This window comes from Micromesistius poutassou, assembly GCF_964030765.1.
Source record: "Micromesistius poutassou genome assembly, chromosome: 19".
NCBI lineage: Eukaryota > Metazoa > Chordata > Actinopteri > Gadiformes > Gadidae > Micromesistius > Micromesistius poutassou.
Window position 1 is genome coordinate 10,808,507 of NC_140289.1, and position 20,008 is coordinate 10,828,514.

The window sequence follows — 20,008 nt, forward strand, 5'->3', positions numbered from 1 at the left end:
TTTATGGAGGCGCTATAGCAACAATAATCATTTGTCTCTTTTTATTGCAGAGTACAGCTTCAATGACATTAAGAATAACAAATAAACACAAATAAAACGCATCAATAAAACTAAATTTCCCATCTGCCTCTGTCCTCCTCCTCCTCCTCCTCCCTCTCCTCCTCCTCTTCCTCCACTCCTCCTCTTCCTCCACTCCTCCTCCACTCCTCCTCCTCCTCCCTCTCCTCCTCCTCCTCCCTCCTCCACTCCTCCTCCTCCTCCACTCTTCCTCCTCCTCCTCCTCCTCCTCTTCCTCCTCCTTCTCCTCCTCCTCCTCCTCTTCCTCCACTCCTCCTCCTCCTCCACTCCTCCTCCTCCTCCTCCTCTTCCTCCACTCCTCCTCCTCCTCCTCCCTCTCCTCCTCCTCCTCCTCTTCCTCCACTCCTCCTCCTCCTCCACTCCTCCTCCTCCTCCTCCTCCCTCTCCTCCTCCTCCTCCTCCCTCCTCCTCCTCCTCCCTCTCCTCCTCCTCCCTCTCCTCCTCCTCCTCCTCCTCCTCCTCCTCCTCCTCCACTCTTCCTCCTCCTCCTCCTCCTCCTCTTCCTCCTCCTTCTCCTCCTCCTCCTCCTCTTCCTCCACTCCTCCTCCTCCTCCACTCCTCCTCCTCCTCCTCCTCTTCCTCCACTCCTCCTCCTCCTCCTCCCTCTCCTCCTCCTCCTCCTCTTCCTCCACTCCTCCTCCTCCTCCTCCTCCCTCTCCTCCTCCTCCTCCCCTCCTCCTCCTCCTCCCTCTCCTCCTCCTCCCTCTCCTCCTCCTCCTCCTCCTCCTCCTCCTCCTCTTCCTCCTCCTCCTCCTCCTCCTCTGCAGGTGGGCATGTTCAAGATCCACCCGGAGATCCCTGACTCCATGTCCCTGGAGGCCAAGGCCTTCATCCTGCGCTGCTTCGAGCCCGACCCGGACCGGCGGGCCACGGCCCTGGACCTGCTCACCGACGAGTTCCTCACCGTCACCAGCCGCAAGAAGAAGGGCAAGAGCAGCTTCACAGGTGGGCGTCCACCCCCCCCCCCACCGCTCCACGGGCGTCCGCGGCGGCGTCCACGCAGATCCACGCAATGAGCTTGAATCACATCTCAAACGGCCGCTGGGCTCAATCCACGTCAATCTGTGTGTGGTGTACTGTACCGGTGTGTGTGTCCTAAATCAATGCGCATTGTGTGTGTTGTGTGTGTGTGCACGGTGTACACCGATGTGTTGTTGTTGTTTTTTTCCTAAATCCGTTTACGTTGTGTAATCTGTACACGTCTGTTTTCCTGAAGCCGTGTATATCATTAATTGTGTGTGTCGTCAATCAGTGTTTTTCTGTGTTACCAGCGGGCATCTGCTGCCAAGCAATTGCTTCAGAGTACTCTGGCAAAGTCCCCTTCTGCTTTGTTATGTTTTGGGGACAAATGAGCCCATTCAAACTGGCTAATGAGTTGTTTATGTAACCCCTCCAAAATACGGTCCAATCCACTAAAACTCATTCCCATTGAATAGCTATTCAATTCCCCACCAATTCCAAATCAGGTGACATTGTAAAAATGCAGAAAAACTGTGTTAACAGTGAACTTCAGTTTTCCTCACACTCACTTTTTGTGTTTGCGTTCTTTTTTTAGAAAAGTTGTCCCCCTTAATCCTCTTGAATTCCTCCAGGACCGAGTTGTATTCGATAGTTAATGTCATGCCTAACAGACATGTGTTTGTCTCCCTCTCTCTCTCCCTCTCTCTCTCCCTCCCCAGCCCTGATGCCAGGATCAGGTGAGGTTCCTCCCCCGCCATTATTTGAAGCCCAGTGTCGGCCTTGCTTTGCTCAGAGCAGCCGTCCTCTTTCTATTTCTGTTCCCGCTTCCTGTCGGCTGCGTGCGGCGCGACTCTGCCCTGACCCCAGACCTCCAAAGGAACGTCTCTCTGTGTGGCCTTATTCAAACCGGCGCTCATTACGTCCACTCTCCTCCTCCTCCTCCTCCTCCTCATCATTATAACCTCCAGTCTAGCCGGCTTATTGTGTGTCTCCTCTGGCCTGTTTTCTTGTACCTTGTTTTACTTTGACAAAGTACACAACTTTCTAATATGCTTGCACTTGTGTTTTCTGGAGCTGCATCATCCTGCCCTATTCCAGTCCTGACCCTGGAGGGCTCTTTGCCTGGACCAGGGCTGTCAAACTCAAATATACACTGGGCCAAAATTGAAGTCTTGGACAAAGTCGCTGGGCCAATTGCATTGCATTAATTGGGGACATTACATTGTAACAGGGTCCCCGGGCGGAATTGTTCACGGGGGGGTGGGGGTGGTTAGGGTTAGGTACGGGCTGCCGGAGTTGACGCGCCAGGGTTACCGCGCCAAGACGCGCGTCAACGTGTTTACGCTTTAACGCTGAAATGCGATACGCCGGCGGTCCAGTTCTGATAGACATTAGATATTATCTGGCCTGGATTAGGCCCGCGGGCCGCACGTTTGACACCCCTGGCCTAGAAGCCCTAGACGAAATACTAGACGCCTAGAAGACGCTCATCCACAATTCACCTCGGGTGGAGATGTCACGATCCGTCTCTCCCCTGATTGTCGTTTGTCACCGTAGTAGGGGTCGCTTTAAACCTGCACTATGTACGGTCTCCCAAGCAGCGACCACAGAGTTGTGGTCCAAAGTGGACCCGAATAAAACTAATCAGTAGGATAAAATACCCTGGATGGATTGACTCTCGGATGGGCGCGCTCTGTCCTCGAGATGTTTCGTTCCATAGAGTGAATCGCCGCGGTGGAAAAGTCACACAGTGCAGCTTTAAAAAAAAAAAACGCAGTCAAATTTCAAAAAAACACATTTAGAGAAGAACATCGCAGGTTCTTTCGCTCCACCTTTCGCTCAGCTTCCGTGTCCCCCCCCCCCTTGTGGCCGCGCAGAGTACCTGCGCAGCATCTCTCTGCCGGTGCCCGTGGTGGTGGAGGACACCAGCAGCAGCAGCGAGTACGGCTCCGTCTCCCCCGACAACGACCTCAACACCAACCCCTTCATCTTCAAGCCCAGCGTCAAATGCTACAGCGAGAGGGACGTCAAGGGCCCGCGCTCGCTCTTCCTCAGGTAGGGCGGACAGGGGGGGGTGGGGGGGGGTCAATCAACGGGAGGTCAAAATGGGGGGGAAGGGGGAAGGAGGGGAGGGGCTTGGGAAGTTTTGGCATCAACCCTATAGGAACGCCAGGGCCGTGAAGCAGGCGGAGTGGGGGCCCCACGCCGGCAACGGCACGTGTGTGTTGGCGCGTTAAGTCCCTGCACTCCGTTTAATTGAATTGTCGAGAGACTGTACTGTATGCGAGCCGTTGCGTGGGCGATGCGAAATGGCATTTAGAGCGTCGCTTACTTGCTCCGCACGAAGCGTTTTGGATTGAAGCACCCGCCCACTCTGAGACAGTGATTAGAGCCGGCGAGCGCCGACGCGGTAGAATGTACAATTACGTCAAATTTAGCGGATGCTTCCACGCTTCTACAAAGCTCCGTACAGAGGGTTTAGATACAGCGCCTTAATGAGCCGCTAAGGGGATAGGGTTCTGGCTCGAGGATGCGTTCAAGTCGGATACGGACATTAGGGATCAAACCCAGAACCAATTCACTGGAAATTACACCTCAAGGAAGTTGATGGGATTGGGAAAATGTTTTTTTTTTTCTTTCAGGTTTTAGAAAGAAAATAGGTGATGAATGATTTGATGAAATGAGCTGTTAGGGTGAACACGTTATTCAAGGGTGTTTTGTCCGCTTGCTTCCTCAATGCTTTGGTAATTCTGCCAGCCTCGCCACAAAGGGACAGACGTGTCAAAGTGTACAATTATCGCGAACACGAGGGCTAAATAAAGAAGGAAAGAAAAAAAGAGCTTAGCTGTTATTTTTCTTTTTACACTTATTCTATTCATGTACTGAAAGTGAACACGCCATACATAAGGTTGATAGACATACACAAATATACATATACCTTTCTTTGTAACATATACACTTTGAATTCTCATATATACTTTAATTCTCATGCTGTCCTTGTCTGTAATACCGACGTGACAAACGTGACATTTTCCATTCCGACTCCATTTTGTCTTCTCCTGCACCTTTTTAATTGTCTGTGTCGAAAAAACGGATCGCTCTACCTTTAACTCAACCTACACGACATGCCAACATCAAGGTGAATAGACCTCTGAAGAATAAGTCCCGCCTCCGAGGCTCCGGTTCCCTCGGTCAAATGTCAATGGGAAATAACGTGGGGTTTATGAATGATCGCACATAACACACTCTGTAGGTGGCGGAGAAGTCAAAGCTGCGTCACGTTTTCAACTACACACATTTTCCATCTGGTTTCGACTGGCTTTTTGGATTGTCGGTGCTGTTAAAGAAGTAAACGATTATTAATGCTACTTTAACGGCACCAAAAATCCAAAAAGCCAGTCGAAACCAGACGGAAACGGTTGCAGTTGAAAACGTGACGCGGCTTTGACTTCTCCTCCACCTACAGAGTGTGTTATGTACGATCATTCATAAACCCCACGTTATCCCCCGTAGACATTTGACCGAGGGAACCGGGAGCCTCGGAGGCGGGACTTATCCTTCAGAGGTCCGTTAATCAGTAAACACATGGCGTGACTGTCTTCCTCCCGTGGCCGCAGCATCCCGGTGGAGAACTTTGAGGACCACAGCGCCCCGCCCTCCCCCGACGAGAAGGACTCGGGCTTCTTCATGCTGCGGAAGGACAGCGAGCGGCGCGCCACGCTGCACCACATCCTGACGGAGGACCGCGACACCGTGGTGGGGAACATCATGGAGGCCCTGCACCAGGTACGCACGCACGACACGCACGCACACACACACACGTACGCACGCACGCACACACACGCATGCACACACACACCGTGGTGGGGAGCATCATGGAGGCCCTGCACCAGGTACGCACGCACGACACGCACGCACACACACACACGTACGCACGCACGCACACACACGCATGCACACACACACCGTGGTGGGGAGCATCATGGAGGCCCTGCACCAGGTACGCACACACGCACGCACGCACGCACGTGCACACACACACACACACACACACCGTGGTGGGGAGCATCATGGAGGCCCTGCACCAGGTACGCACACATGACACGCACGCACACACGCACATGCTCGCACACACACATTTACACACACTCAAGCAAGCATGCGCGCAGGTTGTGGCGGGGGGCAGATGTAAACAGATCCATTTTGACACAGCATGGAGATAAGATAACACTTGTTTGTTTGAATCCCTCCGGTGGGACAGTTAGTGTTTACGGAGCCGGTTATGATTATTATGATATAATATTATGATTATTTGTATTTAATTTAATTTGTTTTTAGGTCAATATCAGTCTCACAAATAAATAAAAAATACACAGTATGATCTGAGATGAGGGTAACATTAATATACAATGTGAAATGTATTCTTTATTTATATTTTTCCACAAATTCGTTTGTTTGAATTGTGGATTCGAATTGTGGATTCACCTGATGGAAAAAAACAAGAAAAAAACAAGCCGTCATGCACTGACACTCTGCAGCGTTTAACTCAACCCTCTCTCTCTCTCTCTCTCTCTCTCTCTCTCTCTCTCTCTCTCTCTCTCTCTCTCTCTCTCTCTCTCTCTCTCTCTCTGGGTCACGCCCTCCCCCAGGGCTCGGAGGAGAGCCGCCTGCGGCGTACCCACGTCTCCACGCTGGTGGTCAGCCTGGCCGACTTTGTGCGCGCCGCCGACCGCAAGATCATCGCGGGCACGCTGTCGCAGCTCAAGCTGGAGCTGGACTTTGACAGCGCCGCCATCAGCCAGCTGCAGGTGGTGCTGTTCGGCTTCCAGGACGCTGTGAGTAGTGGGGGACAGACACACACACAGACACACACACAGACACACACACAGACACACACAGACACACACAGACACACACACACAGACAGACAGACAGACACGCACAGACACACAGACAGACACACACACACACAGACAGACAGACACAGACACACACAGACACACACACAGACACACACAGACACACACAGACACACACACACAGACACACACACACACAGACAGACAGACACAGACACACACACAGACACACACAGACCGACACACAGACACAGACAGACATACGCACTCACAGACACACAGACAGACTAGACATACGCACACACAGACACACACAGACACACAAACACACGGACAGACAGACGCATGCACAGACACACAGACACAGGCACACGGACGCATGCACAGGCAGACAGACGGATGCACACACACACACATAGATGCATGCACAGACACACAGAAACACACGCATGCACACACAGACACACATACACACACACGCATGCACGCACGCACGCGCGCGCACCGAGTTCCCCTACGCCGGCTCCTGCTGGCTGTGGGTGTCCATGACTCTGGTGTCCACGCCCTCTCCCGCGTTGTGAGCGCGCTCAGTGAGCAGCTTCCTCGCCCCCGAGGCCCGTGAAGCCCTCCAGTACGCATGCTCCTGCCCCGTGACCTAGTAACGGGCACGCCGCCGCCGTCGGTTGACCTGCTGAGGCCCGGCGCCGCCCAGGGAACATGGCTTTCACTTCTTCTGATGGAATTAGACGGTTGGTTGGATGGCAAAAAAGAAAAATTGCAAGCTTTTTTTGTCAACTCACATCTCCTTGTCGTTCCAGCCCATTTAAAATGGGCAGTGAATCCATGCATCTGTCCAGATACATAAATATACATTTATATGACGTAATAGCACCCAGCCTTTTAAGCCGTTTCTTCTTTCAATAGCACCAAGTTTGCGCAATCGGGCCCTTCAAATATGTGCCTGCTGTAAAGTGTGGCAATGCAGGAGCGTGTTTTGAGTAATTGCACATTGTGTAAACAGGCGGACATGTCTAGGCTTTGGTCCTTGCTGTAATGTGGCACACGAGACACTTTTTCACAATTGCGGGAAAGCGGTTGCGTAATCATCCGTTTTCAAAGCGCCGGTGCCCCCTGCTGGACGGACGTCGTAATAATAATAATAAACTCCTAGCGAGAGGACGGGATGAGGAGCCGTGAGGACGCAGCTGTGCTGTGTGTGGAGTAGGTCATATCCACCTGAAGTGGAACACGTGCACACGGTTTGTGCCATCGGTGTGTGTGCGTGCGCGTGGTTGCATTAGTCATCTTTTCTTTTCTTAAGTGCTTATAAAAGAAGATGAGGTGTTCTTTTTTTAATCCAAGACAGAAATGAGAACAAATCGTACTCTGTCGTCGTGACCCCCGTCCCTCACTTATCTGCGCTCATGCCACAGTATTGTTGTATCCTTCTGATTGGAAAACATTCCAAGATAGGGACAGCTCTGCCCTTTTATCAGTTTTCCCATCGATGAATCCAACACCAACAACAATAGTGAAGCATTCATTTCAACCAGAGGTCGGCGTGACAATGCAAAAAAAAAAGTAGGTTTATTTTCGGGGGGAATGCCGGTCGTGATTTCATGATTCATCCCTTACTTATTTGAATGTCGCCCTTCCTCTTGTTTGTCGCCAGGTCAACAAAGTGTTGCGGAACCACAACATCAAGCCTCACTGGATGTTCGCCCTGGACAACATCATCCGCAAGGCGGTACAGACGGCCATCACCATCCTGGTGCCAGGTGAGGCCTGGGAGACCCCACGGCCCCGCGGTCAGCTTCCCTCTCACCCAGAGAGAATCCTGCTGTACCTGGTCTACCTCACTCTGTGTTTCAGTAGTTAGAGGGACCGTGGGCGATTGAATGGTGGCTGTGTCTGTGTAAGGACTACACCGCGTTGCCTTGTCCCGTTATCTGACGATAAAGTACGATGAAGTATGTTATTTGCCGATAAGTGAGACAGCTCTGATCTGGTTAATGCTGCTTATACCCTAGTTACCAGCAGGGATAGGATAAGTTATGTTCATCTTTAATGTCATTGGTTGTTTTTTTCAACAACTTGAACTCATCTGAAATTGTAATATTCTTCAGTGGTGCTTTGAGTATGTTGTTTTTGCATTGTCAAGGAAACCCTATCGTTAGTTATATTTTACCGTTGTCGTTAATGTTGGAAATGGAGCGCAGAGTTCAGAGCAGCATAGAATTGTTTCCTGTGTTGCTAGACGACATGCTGACTAGGGGTGTAAATATTAATCTATTTGTATTTGTATTGATTAATCGATTATACAGCCGACGATTCGATGCATCGATTCGTCCGCAAGAGTATCGATTATTAAAAAATAATAATAATTGAAATAATTGAATATATAATTATTTTTCTATTTTTAATTTTTACAGTAAATAGGCTAATTTCCGTACTAGACCTGCACAGTACGCACTAAAGTGTGTATAGAATACTGTTTCTGTATTCTCAATAAAAGGCAAATCATACATTTCTGATTATTTGATAGCTATTATATCAATAGACACAATGTAAAAAATATCGCCCATCAAACCGCACCGAATCACATTGCATCGCGGGGAATTCTGACGTATCGAAAGTAATCGGACCGTTGGCTTCAGAGACCGACACCGTAGCGAATCATCACGAAGGCTCTGACCCCCCCCCCTCAGCGCTGACTCTCCCCCCCCCCGCCCCCCCAGAGCTGCGGCCCCACTTCAGCCTGGCGTCGGAGAGCGACGCGGCCGACCAGGACGACGCTGACGCCGACGACGACGACGACTACGGCGGTGGCCCCGGGGCCGGGGGCCGGGCGGCGGCGGCGGCGGCCCAGCGGGGCGGGGCCAGCAGGGGCCGGGGCCCCTCGCCGGCCCCTCCCCCCACCCCCCACGACGACACGGTGGGCACGTCGGGCGTGAGCACGCTCAGCTCCACCGTGTCCAACGAGTCGCCGGCCGCCTGCCGCTCCATCAGCATGGAGCTGGGCCGCATGAAGCTGGAGACCACCCGGTAAGGGGGGGGGGGGGGCGCGTGTGTGTGTGTGTGTGTGTGTGTGTGTGTGTGTGTGTGTGTGTGTGTGTGTGTGTGTGTGTGTGTGTGTGTCTGTGTGTGTGTGTGTGTGTGTGTGTGTGTGTGTCTGTCTATGTCTGTGTCTGTGTGTCTGTGTGTGTGTGTGTGCGTAATGAACGCACTTAATGCACGTTGTATTCATTCATTGTACTTAATTGTGTAGCATATGCATCTTGTGTAGTATGTACTTAGTTGTGTAGCATATGCATGTTGTGTAGCATGTACTTAATTGTGTAGCATATGCATGTTGTGTAGCATGTACTTAGTTGTGTAGCATATGCAGCAGCCAGCTATCACTGCTGTACACGGGGAATGGGGTCAGCCTGACGATTGTCAGTACTGGCACTTGGTTCTATGAACGTCTTTACTGTACCGACGGAGATATATTGTTTCACTTCTTATGACAAATGTACTTACTGTAAGTCGCTTTGGATAAAAGCGTCTGCTAAATGCCCTGAATGTAAATGTAAACGTGTGTGTGTGAGTATCTCTGTACTTTACTGTGCTGTGTTTTTGCACTATTGCTGGGCTGCCCTTAATCGTCCTGCATGTTGCACTATTGTTGTTTATGGCGTGAATAAATAATAAGATCCTTCTTTACTGGATGTTAAGTGCGCCAGCCTAGCTGGGTGGCAATAAAATAAACCTTATTTTACTCATTTATCCATATCCAAAATACCTTTTTTAAGAGTTCCAGGTCACATTATATTGTGAACCCTTTCTGTAGAGAAACTTCCATTTCCATGCCCTCCCTCATTCATGTCGCCCCCCCCTGCCCCCCCCCCCCCCCCCCCCAGGCTCCTGGAGCAGCTGGTGGAGAGGGAGAGGGAGTACCAGGCCGTCCTGCAGCAGGTGCTGGAGGAGCGGGAGCAGGACATCCAGCTGCTCCGCCTGCGCTCCCAGACCCCAGGTAGCCCCGCGGTCCACCTGAGGGGCCCCTCGGTGGCTCTCTATCAGTCTGCATGGGGCCCCCTGGGCTCTGTACTTGTGCATGTGTTTTTTTATGTGTTGTGTACTTGTTGTGCATGTGTTTTTGTATGTGTTGTGTACCTGTTGTGCATGTGTTTTTGTATGTGTTGTGTACCTGTTGTGCATGTGGTTTTGTATGCGTTGTGTACCTGTTGTGCATGTGTTTTTGTATGCGTTGTGTACCTGTTGTGCATGTGTTTTTCTATGTGTTGTGTACCTGTTGTGCATGTGTTTTCCTATGGCCCCAAAGCATTCAAATAGGTTTCTTTATCGATTGGTTTTGCATCAGAACTTCTGAAAGAAAACGTTTGCAAATCCAGACAATAAACAAACACTTCAGTCTCAAACTAGTCATCAGTCAGGAAATCTGTATTTTTTAGTCCAGAGAGTAAATCGATGGGTTTGTTAATAATAATAATAATAATCATCTGTTTTTCCCCAGAGCGCCTTAAGCATCTTGAGGTCCCGTTGTTGGGGCGGAGTCCCGGGGCAGAGACGCCCCAGGACCCTGAGCTGAGCGGCTGGCTGGGAGACCACGGAGCGGACCAGGAGGCCATAGAGAGGGTAGGCCCCGCGTCCCCACCCTCTATGTACCTCTGTATGTGATGTGTTGTTGACGGAACGTACATCTCTGTTTGTAGCCTCTCATACGTCCAATAACGTCTCAGGCTTTGTTATTGGACGAAAGAGAGTAAGGCTAAAACTAACATAGCAAGTTGAAGTAAGAATTTACTTGGAAAGTATTCAGACATCTTGGATACACATGGATACACATTGGATAAACCCATTACTCAACAGCTGGAACAAGTGTGCAGTTCCTGAACTTGACACTTGATGGCAGTATAAACACCTCTTTCCAAAGCTGCGGTGTATGTGTGTGTGTGTGTGTGTGTGTTCTCATACAGCAGGATATACAGGTCATTGCGGTCATCCCAACAAGATTACAAATCAAAGCAAACACTGAATTATGAATTACTGTTTGTTTCCTAGCTTTGTATTAACATTATTAATTGAATAATTATGATCAAACTAAGAACAAACTAATACTTTTAACAATTACAATGGGTAGTAGAACGGAAGAAGATGCACAAGGTTGAAAAGAAAAGGAGAGATAAAGAGTTTAGTTTAATGACCAATAACTTAATCTATTACAAACCATCGGTCAACCTCATGCACGGCTGGAGAGGGTTGAGATATCAAAGGATGCTTCTCATGATTTGAAGAAAAATATATAAATGCTAAATGATAAATGCATGTCTAACAAATCAATTTCACTGTTTTTTTTGTTCTCTACAGCTAGTACAGGAAGAATACACGTTGGACGACATCCTCCACAATGTGACGAGAGATGACCTCAAGTGTTTAAGACTCAGGTATACCATGCAATACCATACCATACTATACAGTACTATAAAATACTGTACTACACCATACCATACTATGTTATACTGTATTGTACCATACTTTATTATATTATATAGTACTATACTATACCACACCATAATATATTCTACAATACTTAACTATATCATACCCTGCCATACCATGCTATATTAAACAGTAGTATACAAAACTATACTATACCATATCATACTGTACTATATTATTATACAATACTATACTACACCATTCCATACTATATTATACAGTACTATACAATACTATACTACACCATACTGTATTACATATGTAATATGTATAATACAATATGGTGCATCCTACATACTATATTATACAGTACTACACCATACCATAACGTGCTGTCCTATAGCAATAGTATACGACACTAATAATTTCCTTAGTGAATAACATTGTACCATATTATACTTTACCTTAATACTATGTGACAAATATAAATTATAAAGAAACATAATCAACAAAAATAGCCTTCAAGGTGCTTATACTCACATGTCGTCCTGGCCCTTAATAATAATTGTTTTGCGTGTGTGTGTGTGTGTGTGTGTGTGTGTGTGTGTGTGTGTGTGTGTGTGTGTGTGTGTGTGTGTGTGTGTTCCAGAGGGGGGGTGCTCTGCAAGCTGTGGAAGGCCATCAAGGACTACAGGAAGAACCCGGGCTGAGGCGTGGCCCGGCCCCGGGACCTGGTCGCCTAGCAACAGCCCAACGACCCCACGCCACGGACGTCTCCAGGCGTTCCACCGAGTCCGTCAGCGCCGTCCGCTTGCTGTCCTGTTTCGTCACCGTCATGCTTTCTTAAACCTCAGTATTTATTCCAAAAGGGACCCTTTGTCTCCGAGGCGCAGCGGACATGTGAGCGAGCGTGTGTGTGTGTGTGTGCGTGCGCGACACGTTTTGTTGCGGCGAACCGTCGTTTTCGAACCCAACGTTCTCGTCGAGAGTGTATGGAATTGTGGTTTTTATTTAAGGCTCGGTCGATGGGAGCTTTTGCTTTGAAAGTGTACAGCAGAAGAAGAGAAGACACACGAACACAGTCGAAGCGCCACTAAGGTTTGTTTTCAGCCGTTGAGCTGAGAATCAGCAGATGAGGCCCCTGAGAAGTCACCTGGATCTCATTTGTTTTCTGTAAATCACTGTGGGGAGATAGAGACAAAGGCGCTTACAGTTTAAAACGCTCGTATTTATTTGTTTACAGAATAGATTTAAAATGAACCGTCTCCAAACCAGTCTGTTGGTTTATCCTCGTTACCAATTAACTTTATTAGGATGGAAATCTTATAATCACTACTTTATTTTAATGATGTTTTAATATTGACCTTCATGCCGTATCTTTTGTTTTTTATTTAACTTTTAACTTTGTATTTGTTTTTCAAACTTTTGTTAAGAGCCAATTTTGTTTACTGTCATTTGTGGTATGTTCATTTGTGGGGAGAAGGTTATAGGTAAATATCTTAAGTATGTGTTCATGTTATTTGTAATGCCATCAGAAAACAGGGCTAGGTAATCTGTGTGCATTGAATCATTCTTAATATGATAAACGTTTGAAACACACATTGTTTAAGTATTGTATAGCTATTGCAGACTATGGGACTTAAGTTGGATACTTTGTAAGCTCAAAATAGCCTAATGGGTCCACACAATTGTTTTCATTGTACATTGACACTATATTATTGGTGTTTTAACTGATTATGATTAGAATGCTAATTATTTAATTCAGTGTATAACTTCAAAATGTGCATTACATTACAAATTGTCAAGTTTATCACTCGTTTATATTATTTAAAGCTTTATTTGAATAATGAGGAAAATAATTGAGAACAGTTGTCTGTTTTGTTTCATATTTATTTGAGCTAATGAATTTGTGCACAATAAATATATTTTGTCTTGTACCGGAAATCACCAGCACACATTCGTTTTTTGTATCACTTTATATCTATATACAAATATACAATGTACACAAAAACATGGTATATCTACTGTATATACAAATATACAATGTACACAAAAACATGGATACATTATGAATATTATTTACTACACAAGCACACACAGACATACTATGTCTTCGATTTTACTATTAAGTGCTCCATGCACAGTGATGTATTGCTTAATTATCCGAATATTCTTACACACACACACACACACACACACACACACACACACACAAATAGACATAGGACCATCATGAATACCTATATGCCTATACAGTCATAATGTCTATTATTACTGTTACACAGATTCAGACATAATTTCTGCTATTTCAATATTGTCACCTTAGCATAATCTACCTCAGGAGAGTGAGAAGCATGTTATTATTTTAAGTATACATCTGTTTCTGTATCAGATGATACGTAGGCCTATCATACAACGAATCTGACAATTCAGTCGTAATTAGAATTTCAAGGATCGGATAATATATGAGAGGCTGGATAAAACCAAACCTCCCTTACTCTATAGTATGTTAGAGGACCACAGTGTGTGTACTACTACAGGTGGAGCACTAGGAGCACCCTTCAGGAAGCAGATGCTCGAGTGGGTGGGCGTGACGTCAACGGAGGAGCCTCCTCCCCCCTCCCCTCCCGAGGTGATGTCTCATCCTCCTGCCCTGCTCTGTTGTGATGATGAGTCGATAACAACGTAAACGCCGCCATCACCAATCGCCCTTTACGTTCAACGAGGAAACGACACGATGGACCCATGGATGTTTCGATGAAGAACACGGGCAGCCCCATCTGATCCGCTGTGTGTGTGTGTGTGTGTGTGTGTGTGCGTGCGTCAGTCAGTCCTCCTCGCTGCGGTAAACCCCGGGTGGAGGGGATGCGGTCTCAACGCTGCGTAAACATGGCTCAGCATCAGCACCACCACCACCACCACCACCAGCAGCGGCGGCTCTTCTACTGCGTCCTACTGCTCCTGTGTGCGGTCAGCACCGCCAGCGCCAGGGCCTCGCAGATCTCCGACCTCAAATCCAAGATCACGGGCGTCGAGGAGCTGCTGGAGGAATTCCGCAAGCAGCTCCAGCAGGACCAGGCGTACTCCACCGGCAGGCAAGGCGGGGGCGGCGGCGCGGTCGTGGACTCCTGCCTGGGCGAGTTCACCAGCGCCGACGAGCACATCATCCGCGCCAGGGCCTCCATCGAGCAGGGGGCCACGTTCCTCTCGGTGCCCGGCCCGGTGTACAACTGGAAGGACTGCCTGCACGCCTGTTGCTCCGAGCCCCACTGCACCCTGGCCGTGGTGCAGGAGGACCTGGGCGAGTCCGAGGAGAGCCTCCATTGTTATCTGTTTAACTGCACGTACAGGAACAAGAACGTGTGCTCGTTCACGGCGCAGCAGGGCTTCAGCACCTACAGCCGCGGGGGTAACGCGACGGCGGGGCGCGCCTCCCCGGGACCCCTCTCCTCCTCCGGGGGGAGTTCAGACAAGAGCACCGCTGGAGCTGCCGCCGCACGACCCGAGGACACCCCCACCAACGATGACGACCCGAGTAAGACATCGGATTATTTTTGGGCGATGATGTTATAAAGTATATTACAATTGTGTTCCATATTAGTAGAAAGCCGACTTAATAAAGTTAAACAGCCTACCTGGGGTGTGCATTGAAAACCACTGAAATACAATCGTAGGGCCTAGTGGTTATCAATACCCACTCCAGTTAGGCTGCTGTCACAACGCTGCACAGTGGACATGATCGACACTAGCAGTAGACATAAGTCATTCCTTTCTGTTGTCTCGGACTCGTATCCTCATAACACATGTAGGCCTGGAGGCTTGACCGCTCCTTTGTTCCACCAGTCAGTTTAGCTTATTTAAACACAGCCATATCGCTGTTTAACGTCTCCAACTCTGACAGGTTCAACAGGCAGGTTGAACTGGCAGGCTGGGTCTATTATAATAGCCTCCGACCCCTTGAACATGATTCAAAACAAAATGGATACAGTAGCTGTATTCTAAGGGACTCCTATAACATGATGCAAAATAGATACAGAAGCTACAGAAGCCCGTGTTTTTTTTCCTGTTTTCCTTTCCTTCAATGCACGAAAAAACCCAGCTCCACCGTAGTGGACTAAATCACTGAAGGGCCCATATGGGGACTACAGGGTCTCTGTGTATCCATACTGCTGCTCCATGGAGGGGGCCTGTTATAGGCCTACCTAGAGGTTCATGCTGACCCCCCCTGCCGTGCTCTCTGTGTGTGTGCCCCCCCCCCCCCTGGTAGAGGTGGGGGACGAGCCCCCGCGCAGCGACGCGGGCCAGGACGTGGTGATCCAGCTGCCCACCGACTGGGCCGTGCTGGACGGCCGCGACAGCCTGGACGACTACGGGGTCAGCCGCTACGAGTGGAGCCTGGTGCAGGGGGAGCCCTCCGTCAGCATGAAGGTGGGTGGGGGTGAGTGTGGGTTAGTGTGAGTGTGGGATAGTGTGAGTGTGGGTTAGTGGGAGTGTGTGTGTGTGTGTGTGTGTGGGTTAGTGTGTGTGTGTGTGTGTGTGTTAGTGAGTGTATGTGTTTGTGTTTGTTTCTCTATATGTGTGTGTGTGTGTGTGTGTGTGTGTGTGTGTGTCTGTTAGTTTTTTCTGTGTGTGAGTGCATTGAATGTATGTGTGTGTGTGTTTATCTGTACGTGTCTGTATGTTTGTGTTTGTTTCTTGGTTTCTGTGTGTGTGTGTGTGTGTGTGTGTGTGTGTGTGTGTGCGCGTGCGTGTGTGTGATATATTGTGAAATAGGCCTGATTTTCTTCTTTCTCATTTCTTTAATCTCCTATCTCCCTTCCTGAGTCTCTATTGATGTCCTGTAACCTGCTGCAGTACCAGCTGCGTTCTCCTCCCACCAGTGTGAACTCTTATCTTGATGACCTCTGCGTGTAGAGGTTGCTGTGTTGTGTGCTTGGTGACCATAGAAACTGTCCGATGTGTGGCGTTGGTTTGTTGAGTGTTTTTTTTTGTGTTGGTTGTCTTGTGATTGCTTGTGATTTTCATGTCAAGGTTAACAGGAAGTCAACTCCTGTCCAAAGCAAAGTTTTAATACCATGGTCTTGAATAACCAACCAATAGTAGGCCAGACACTGCAGGCAATTTCTCTGCTTTATTGTTGGTTCATATTTTTCTTCTATATCATCCCAAGCTGAAAGAGGATGAAAAGATGTACAAATTGTACAATTTATTTATCTTTTTTTTATAGGATCACGATAGAAATAAGAAATGATTTGAAGGATGGACAGACCTCCAGGAGAGAGATGTACTACAGGAAACCCACAAGTGTTCCTGAATGCGATGTTCAGCTCGCTTTATCAACAGGGGCTTTTGGACAGTGTGTTTGCAGTAGTTAAGTAAACACAGGGACATATGTCCAGGGTTCCATACAGCCTCAATGGCTGCTGATAAACGCTGGGTGCTATTGACTTACTCCAGCCACGTGACATAATACACCATGGAGGCAGGCCCCAACTTAGGTGAACTTAGGCTGATTAGGTGTTTATTTGGAAAGTTACAAACATTCATGCGCACGCATGCACACACACACGCTTACTGTCATACAAGAAACAAATATAATGCACTTAATTTATGATGGAATAAGGTATAGCGTAAACGCATGCATGGTTATCAATTTTGGTACTCTAAATCCCATGCAGAATAAGTCACTGAGTCACTGGAGTAATTGTATATGTAAAAAATAAGTTTCAACCTTTATTCTTAGCTTCAAACTCACAATCACATAATAACAGTCAAGCTATTACAGCGATGCAAACATCCTACACCATTGGTTCCCAGATTGAGCTGTGCCACCCCTAGGGGTAGCACAGAGAAACGACATAACCCACACCATTACCCAACACACACATAAAGCGGTACCAAACATGAAACAAGCAGAAACATTATCAATTATCTCCAAAGGCGGTAGGGCGTTCCTATCAGAAAACCACTGTCCTAAAGCATTCACCCACACGGGCCCACGTTCTCTCCTCCTCCTCTCCTCTCCTCCTCTCCTCTCCTCCTCCTCTCCCCCTCCTCTCCCCCTCCTCTCGTCCCTCCTCTCCCCCTCCTCTCCTCCTCCTCTCCCCCTCCTCTCCCCCTCCTCTCCTCCTCCTCTCCCCCTCCTCTTGTCCCTCCTCTCCCCCTCCTCTCCTCCTCCTCCTCTCCCCCTCCTCTGCCCCTCCTCTCGTCCTCCTCTGCCCCTCCTCTCGTCCTCCTCTCCCCCTCCTCTCCCCCTCCTCTCCCCCTCCTCTGCCCCTCCTCTCCTCCTCCTCTCCTCTTCCTCTCCCCCTCCTCTCCCCCTCCTCTCCTCCTCCTCTCCCCCTCCTCTGCCCTTCCTCTCCTCCTCCTCTGCCCCTCCTCTCCCCCTCCTCTCCCCCTCCTCTCGTCCCTCCTCTCCCCCTCCTCTCCCCCTCCTCTCCTCCTCCTCTCCCCCTCCTCTCCCCCTCCTCTCCTCCTCCTCTCCTCCTCCTCTGCCCCTCCTCTTGTCCCTCCTTTTGTCCCTCCTCTCCCCCTCCTCTCATCCCTCCTCTCCCCCTCCTCTCCCCCTCCTCTCCTCCTCCTCTCCCCCTCCTCTCCTCTTCCTCTCCCCCTCCTCTCCCCCTCCTCTCCCCCTCCTCTCGTCCCTCCTCTCCCCCTCCTCTCGTCCCTCCTCTCCCCCTCCTCTCCTCCTCCTCTCCCCCTCCTCTCGTCCCTCCTCTCCCCCTCCTCTCCCCCTCCTCTCCTCCTCCTCTCCCCCTCCTCTGCCCCTCCTCTCCTCCTCCTCTCCCCCTCCTCTCGTCCCTCCTCTCCTCCTCCTCTCCTCCTCCTCTCCCCCTCCTCTCCTCCTCCTCTCCCCCTCCTCTCCCCAGGTGAGCCACCCCGGCCTGCTGAAGCTCAGTGGCCTGCAGCAGGGGGACTACACCTTCCAGATGACCGTCACGGACACCGGCGGCCAGCGGAGCTCCGACAACGTGACGGTCACCGTGCTCGCCCCCGAGCGCCACGCAGAAGGTGACTCTCCCTCGCCGAGGGGGGAACCAGACCGATGCGCAGCGAGCTCTCGTGTTATTGGCTCTGGCAGGAGATCTGACCTTCCTCCGCTTTAGAGAGATCACCAGCCGACCAATCACAAGCCTTTGTCTAATACGGGGCGGGTTTGATGCGACGACTTGTGCAGAGGAACACCGTGACCGTGACATCGTGAGGCAACAATGAATAAATGCAAGAGCCGCACGACTGTTGAAGCAACCAGATAGCACGGGGGAAGGATGGCTGGCTGTCGGATGCAAGAGCAATGGTTGGGGTGTGCACTGACATGAGTCAGTGCACATCCCACACTCTCCCTAACAACAGAGCACACGAGGGAGGAGGCATGGGACCCGACCGGGGACTCAACGTTGGCTCATCAAGGCTTCAATCAGCCACTAGTCAACTTAGATTTAGAAATGCATTGAACGGGAGAACATACCAACCCTATCAAACACAGATTAGTATTGATAGCACTGGTCAATGCTTCTTTCAAGTGCTTTCGTCAGATTTCGTCCATTATTGTCACTGGACATTTAAGACCAAGACTAAGTGTTTTATTGGATCGATATCCATACTATGAAATATACATTTATTTTGATCAAGTTAAAATGATACATAGAGGGAGAGGGAGCAGAAAAGAGCAAAAGAGAGCAAGATTCTTTAATTAAACAACCAGAAACGCATTCATTTCTCTGCCATTGAGAACTGCTGCATTTCACGCACCTGTGATTGACAGGCTCAGATGTATTCCCTGAACCAATCAGGGAAAACATATCCTGAGTGGTGAGAAGTGAGCCAGGAGCAAATTAAAATCTAAATTGGCTCATACCGGGGCAGGGGGAGTCTCCGCAAGACCGATGTTCATCAATAGCTGACGGATGGCTGTGGCATTTCTAACTTATTACATTGATGTAATAGCTCTTATCTGTAACCTACAGTAGCCTTCAAACTGACGTAGTGTCCCGCTGTGTCTCCCAGTGTGCACCGGCCACTGCTCCCACTACCAGTTCCTGTGCGACGACGGCTGCTGCATCGACATCGACTACGCCTGCGACGGCAAGCAGCACTGTCCCGACAACTCGGACGAGGACTTCTGCCCCAAATGTAGGTGAACCCGGTCAACACCGTGACACGGCACCCTGTTGTCTCCGTTGTTTAACCCGTAGGGGGTACTATTAAGTCTTATTAAGTATCATCCACAGTGACTGTGAATTCAGATACATGACAGAGCAGGTTGGCAGGCTGTGTAATTGGGACAGGACTCCAGAGGGAAGTTGAACACCGTACAGCCACTAAAACTATCCTGCCCCCTTTGGCATTTCTCCTGTTAACCTGGGTGACGTCTTCAATCATATTGTTGGTTAATCCAGAATAAATTGATGAATCACGTCGATGGATCGCAACGAAATTCGAATTGATTAATAAATAAATGTCAGGCGATTGACCAGTCGACGATTTGACTAAACGGGTGTTTGCCTCTGCAGTCGAGAGCAGCAGGAAGACAGTGACCCATCCTGAGTCCGGAGGGGCCGCCAGCCACAACGACGGCCCCGCTGCGTCCCAGACCGAGGGGGCCCTCCGGACGGGGCCCGAGGTCCGGAAGACCGTCGAGAGCGTCGTGCCCCGCCCGGTGGCGTCTG

The 20,008-nt window shown here is 49.4% G+C and overlaps 2 protein-coding genes across 2 annotated transcripts in view; both read left to right on the forward strand.

Annotated features, from left to right (window-relative positions):
• Positions 1–849: 849 nt before the first annotated feature.
• Positions 850–13,274, forward strand: LOC311363642 (mitogen-activated protein kinase kinase kinase 5-like). The gene is made up of 11 exons (XM_084483598.1): positions 850–1,023; positions 1,758–1,775; positions 2,916–3,093; positions 4,656–4,824; positions 5,688–5,873; positions 7,570–7,675; positions 8,636–8,942; positions 9,800–9,912; positions 10,414–10,535; positions 11,268–11,344; positions 11,989–13,274. The coding sequence occupies exons 1-11, from the start codon at positions 852–854 to the stop codon at positions 12,047–12,049; spliced, it is 1,509 nt and encodes a 502-aa protein (XP_084339724.1). The 5' UTR covers positions 850–851; the 3' UTR covers positions 12,050–13,274.
• Positions 13,275–14,228: 954 nt separating this feature from the next.
• The window catches only part of lrp11 (low density lipoprotein receptor-related protein 11), a gene marked incomplete at both ends in the record, with an annotated part of 7,150 nt that continues 1,370 nt past the window's right edge, over positions 14,229–20,008 (forward strand). The window contains 5 exon segments of the mRNA XM_084484296.1: positions 14,229–14,874; positions 15,607–15,767; positions 18,209–18,350; positions 19,347–19,472; positions 19,853–19,993. Of these exon segments, the coding sequence (XP_084340422.1) occupies positions 14,229–14,874; positions 15,607–15,767; positions 18,209–18,350; positions 19,347–19,472; positions 19,853–19,993 (1,216 nt within the window).

Coding starts and splice junctions, on each gene's coding strand:
- LOC311363642 (XM_084483598.1), top strand. CDS start 852: ATGTTCAAGATCCACCCGGAGATCCCTGACTCCATGTCCCTGGAGGCC. Junction 5,874..7,569: donor TGTTCGGCTTCCAGGACGCT/GTGAGTAGTGGG, acceptor GTTTGTCGCCAG/GTCAACAAAGTGTTGCGGAA. Junction 9,913..10,413: donor CCTGCGCTCCCAGACCCCAG/GTAGCCCCGCGG, acceptor GTTTTTCCCCAG/AGCGCCTTAAGCATCTTGAG.